Source organism: Gekko japonicus, unplaced genomic scaffold (genome assembly GCF_001447785.1).
Source record: "Gekko japonicus isolate JY-2015 unplaced genomic scaffold, Gekko_japonicus_V1.1 scaffold2097, whole genome shotgun sequence".
NCBI lineage: Eukaryota > Metazoa > Chordata > Lepidosauria > Squamata > Gekkonidae > Gekko > Gekko japonicus.
In genome coordinates this window covers 35,349-41,037 of record NW_015168718.1, presented here as the reverse complement: position 1 = coordinate 41,037, position 5,689 = coordinate 35,349, and the positions used below count along the sequence as shown (strand labels likewise).

At 41.6% G+C, this 5,689-nt stretch overlaps 1 protein-coding gene across 1 annotated transcript in view; it reads right to left on the bottom strand.

The window, feature by feature from the left end:
- Positions 1–5,689, bottom strand: part of CSNK2A2 (casein kinase 2, alpha prime polypeptide) — an 85,699-nt gene that overhangs the window by 59,108 nt on the left and 20,902 nt on the right. Inside the window, exon 3 of the mRNA XM_015415570.1 lies at positions 1,207–1,308. Coding sequence (XP_015271056.1) covers positions 1,207–1,308 — 102 coding nt within the window. The remainder of the gene's footprint in view (positions 1–1,206; positions 1,309–5,689) is intronic.

The window sequence follows — 5,689 nt, the reverse complement described above, 5'->3', positions numbered from 1 at the left end:
TTTGGTATCTTAGGTTTCGACCTCTCGGTATCGGAAACAGACTTAGCCTTCGACATCGACGGTTTCGAAGCCGATGTGTCAGTAGCGGAAGACATAGCGACGGATGAAGTGGCCGGCGGGTCAGCCATAGGTTGAAGCGCTTTCTCCAAGAGGAAAACTCTCAAGCGTGCCACTCTGTTCTTCCGAGTTTGGTTTGAAAATTGCGCACAATGTTCACAGGAGTCTGGATTGTGGGTCTCCCCAAGACAGAAAATACAGTACTTATGACCGTCCGGAGGAGCCAATTTGCTTCCACAAGTTTGGCAACGATTAAAAAATCCCCACTTCTTCGACTTTTTTGTCTTTTTCTCCATAGACTGAGGAAGAAAAAGTCCAAACGATGAGAAGGGTTGAGGGGGGGGGGCAGCGGCCCGAAGGCCTGAGGTAATTTTACCTCAGACGACGAAAAACAAAAACTCCCTTAAAAAAAAAAAAAGACAAGAAAAAGGAAAACTGAAGAGAAACTGAGAGAAAAAACGAGAGCCGATCACGAAAAGTGACCAAAACCAGCGATCCGGCCAGACCTCTCGAAGACTAGTCTGCTCAGCGTGGCGGTAAGGAAAGAACTGGCGGGATGTCCGTGCCTGCCCTTCTGGACATGCTCACTGGGGCTCCTGAGCATGCTCAGTTGGGCCAGGCATGAAAATCCTTTTAAGAGAGCTTGCTACGGAACCGGCAGATCCAGCGCAGGCGCACTAGATCCCATTGGTGTGAAGCACAGAGACCACGAAGAAGATCTTAACTTTCTCCAGTTAACTGCAAGGAGTTTTAAACACCTCAGTTTATTTGGTCTTTATCCTACTCACTGGGAGGTTAAAAGAAATGTAAAATAGCAAACTTTAATTCATTAAGAATAAAAATAATCCCACCCTGAAAAGTCTACATCTACAACATTCAGCTGAATAGTAAATGCTGTATGAGAAACTCAGCTGATCCCATAACCCACTTAGGAAGTTAAGCCAAACTACCCAAATATCCCTACCAGATATTTATTTAAAACGTTTTAATGCCATCTTTTCATCCACCTCGGGGTTCCTCTAGGTAGAGGACAATTTAAAAAACAACAAGCTTTTCAATACAAAGTATAAAAACAATTTTAAAATAATGAAACACACACACACAGTTTTCACACATACATACAGGAAGGAGGGTCATATAAGCACATACCACTGGATCCTTGACAGTGTCAACCAGCTTGATGATGTTGGTTCCGCCTCGTAAGTTCTCCAAAATCTTCACTTCTCGTTTTATTTTCTTTTTCTTCACTGGCTTAAATACACAAGAGTGATTAAGAAGTGAGATTTCTTTCAGTGTTAGTCTGCCAGCAATTTAAGCTGGATGGATACAAGGCTGGCAGCCTGATGTACACAGGTCACTGACAAGGATGCCACTTCTGGACTGGGAAAGAGACAAATAGAACAGTCATCCATTAGCAATTTTGCAGCCATTTAGTCTATTTTGTTACCATTTAAGAATGATACAAGGCACCCCTCCAAGCAGAAAGATGTAAACCAGCTGCTTCTAGGTATAAGAATTCTTCCATTTTCTTTAGCAAGGACTTGGAAAAGGAAAATGTCAGACTGCCCTATTAATGAACCCTGCGTGTAACTATATCAATATTTTTGGAAAGCATTTCTGTAACAGATTCACAGGGACCTGCTATCTGCAAGAGTCCATCCGTCATCTACTGGGGAAGGATCAGCCAGGGCCCTCAATGGGGAGCTGTATGGATGGTACGCTAACAAGAGCCCCACACTATCTCTGATACTCACCACAGTGTACAATCAGGACTGGCAGTCGTTTGCACAGAGAACCTATGAGAAGAGACACATGTAACCCACAGCAACCTCCCAACCACCACTTAAGTTAGAGCTGAAGGAGGACTGCATATCTGGCTGGAACTATCTGAGACAGGATACCACTGTTCATTTCATCCAGCCAGGTTTCAGTTATGCAAGCCAAATCAGCTTCTTCCTCTTCCACCATGACTAAACAAATGGGAAGTTCTGTATTCCTAACTGATTTTGCCTTGCACATAATTCAAACAGAATTGAGGGGTGTGTGTGGAGGGAAAGAGAACCTCTTATTTCTCATGACTGAAGGTAGAAAAGAGACTGGACAACTGGCAAGCACCATCTTGACACCCAAAGCCAGCACCCCTCCCATGATCAGACCTTCTGAACCCATTCACCACTTCAATCCCATTAAGCCTTATCTGAAAAACTAACCCAAAGGTAGCCTGAGAACAGAAGACAAATACCCATCTCAGCATCCAGCTTTCCCTCCCACACCACCTCTCTCCATCCCTTGGATGGAAGCTGCTGGGTGACCTTGGGTCAGTCACACTCTCAGCTTTATCTCAGAGGATCATTGTGAAGCTAAAAGGAGAAGAGGAAAATGATATAAGCTGCTTTGGTTCCCTTTTGGGGAGAACAACAGGGTAAAAGTAGAAAGGAAGTTAATGGGCAGCAAGGCCAGACTTCTGCTGCACCAAAGAGTTACACTGGAGGGTTTATGCCTGAGGGTTCCACAGTGGCAGCACATTAAAGAAATGAAAAGCATATAGAAAGACAAGGAGCTAACTCAATCCTGGGTCAGCAGATGAACGTAGCTTCAATTGGGGATCAGTTCTTAATTCATGTTCACTGTGGCAATTAGATTGTCTTGCCAAAGGCTGTCCAATGTAGGGCAGGACGGCTCAGTGTAGGGGAAAGGGGATAACTGGCATCAGTCAACCTCTTCCATGTACAGATGGCAGGAGCAGATAACAGACGGTTGTTTTTAACAGCTGCTGTTACACTGCGGCTGTGTGGATAGGGAAGTGCTCTGTGGAGTAGAAGGTATGGGTTCTAGTCCTGGCCCCTTCATTCTTGTGATCACTGTCTTCCTATGGTAGGGTTCCAACCACTGACTCATGTTCCCTATGTCAGTGCCTTTCCCTACTGAGCCACTAGGTGGATCCTAGTTCTGACCCCTATGAACTGTGCCTCGCGGTTCCCCCATCTGAAACTGAAAAGGATGACTAGGGGGAGGGAGGAGCTGCTAATTCTGTGAGCCCCTGTATGTCCCCAGTATGTAGTCTCCAGTTTGAATGAATGAATTGAATTTATTACAGCGCATAGCCAGCAATATAAAACCATACCTACAAATATTTATCATATAAATAGATTACAATGTCTAAAATATCCAGATGGTAAAACTATTTGTGTAAAATTATACAAGGATTTTAAACTCTAAAACCAGAAATAAGGTGTAAAAAAGGACAGAATTTTAGTCTTAAAAAAAATAAAGTAATAAGAATAAAAAGATCAATTAGATTAAAAACAAACAGTCCTAACCCAAGTGGCTGCCTGAACACTGATGAGCTTTTACAACCAAACAACAAAATTTCGCTATCTGGTGTAGCGCTATATGATCAGAATTTATAAGCAATTTCTCTATCTTATCCTGATCCGAGGAGCCAACCAAGAGAGGACCAATAAGTTTTGTGCGAGCTTCGTTATATAATGGACATCTTAGGAACACATGTTCCTGGGATTCTATCTCCCCAGACGCACACATGCACAGCCTCTCATTTCGGGGAGTTTTCTTGAATTTGCCCTCAAGAACTGCAGAAGGTAAAGCAGAGCATCTAGCCAGCGTATACGCGCTCCGAAGTTTATTTGACTCCAAAATGGATAAGTATGGGGCTTGAGCAACCATATATTTACTACTGTATGGCGCTAAAAAGGCAGGGGTCGCCTGTACGTCCAGTTGGCGTTCGATGTCTTCAATCCTCTGCCTGAGCACTAGCTTAGCTTGAACACCACCCCTATCCAAAAGCTCTTGGGGGGAAAACCCTAGTAATGTAATTTTCCGAATAGTATGGGTCAGCCATTCAGATTGGTAATCGTCAGTCAGGATTAAGGGCACAAGGCCACATGGGTTTAGGTTTATCTTTAACCAGAGAAAAATAGAGTGCAAGGTGATCTTAGCTTCAACTTTCATCATGCCAGTCTCTAGCCGTACCATTGCATTTGTAACACACCTTGGGACTTGGAGCACTGATCTCAAGAATTTCGATTGAACCAGCTCTAGTGGGGCAAAACAAGAAGATGACGCTCCAAGTAGCGTCCCATAGAGCATCTGGGCTAATGTTTTAGCCTTAAAGAGTTTCAGTGCTGCTGGCACATTCCCAAAGTTATAATATCCTTTTTAAGGTATGGTGACCAGAACTGCACACAGTATTCCTTTTTTTTTTTTTAAGTTTTATTTTCATTTTCATAAAACATCATTCCATGATACATATTTCATCAAATTTGCTTATGGAGTCTTTTGCTATACATCTACATTAATCCATTCATACAGACGCTTCCATCTTTCCATAAATGTCTTTCCCTTTTTCCCTTGAAGAACTAAACTTAATTTATCCATCTCTGCTGTTTCTAATAACCTAAGTACTAGATCATCTAGGTTCGGTATGTATTCTTGCTTCCAAAATTTGGCTATTAAAATCCTTGCAGTTGTTAATATATAAATTATCAGGTACTTATCATTCCCTCTAATATTCTCTGGTAACATATTCAGCAATACAGTTTTCAGAGTCAGCTCTATTTCAATCTCAGTTATTTCTAAAATAGCCTTCTGCACCATTTTCCAATATTCACTGATCTTAGCACAGCACCACCACATATGAAAAAATGTGCCCACATTATTTTTACATTTCCAGCAGTTCTTGCTAAAGGTGGGATTACATTTAGCTATCCTATCTGGTGACCAGTACCATCTATGGTAGATTTTGTATATATTTTCCTTATAATTTACACTTCTCGTAAGTTTTATTGATTTCCACGTCTTCCCCCAGTTTTCTATACTTATATTATGTCCTACATCTTTTTCCCAGGCTAAACATATGTTATTGACTGCACCTTCCTTTGCTCGCTCTTCTAAAAGGAGTTTATATATCCTCTGTATCATTTTGTCGTTGCTCGATGCCCAGATTTTGTCCAGTTGTGATTTACCATCCTCAAACCCTCTTTTCTCATCCTTAAAATGCATAGACTGTAATTGTGTTATTTCCCACCATGACAGCTCGATCTTATATAGATTCGATAACACCTCTTGTGATTTTATCTTGTTATTCCCATCCAACAAGGTATCATAGCTTTCTCTTAATAAGAGATGGTTTGATGAACGCTTCTAATGGTGATACCCATCTAGGTGTGTTTTCATAATATAATATCTCTCTTTGATATCCTTCCACACCTTTATCAAGGCTCCTCTCAATATATGGTGTTTAAAATTATAATGTACTTTATCCTTTCCATACTACAAGTAAGCGTGCCATCCCATTACTAAGTCATGCCCTTCTAAGCTCAGATTCCTAATGTTATTAAAGCAAATCCAGTCTTTAATCCAACTCAATGCCGCTGCCTGATAATATAATTTCCAGTCTGGTAAATCAAATCCGCCTCTCTCCTTTCCATCTTGTAAGCTTTTCATCTTAATTCTAGGTTTTTTAGGATGCCAGATGATTTTTTTGATAACCTTATCTAATTCTATAAAAAACTGACTTTCTTAACACCGGGATATTTTGTGCAAGAAAAAGGAATTTAGGTAAGACAAGTAAGGGGACCCGCGATACTCGCGGGGGGGGGGGGGAGAGCTCCAT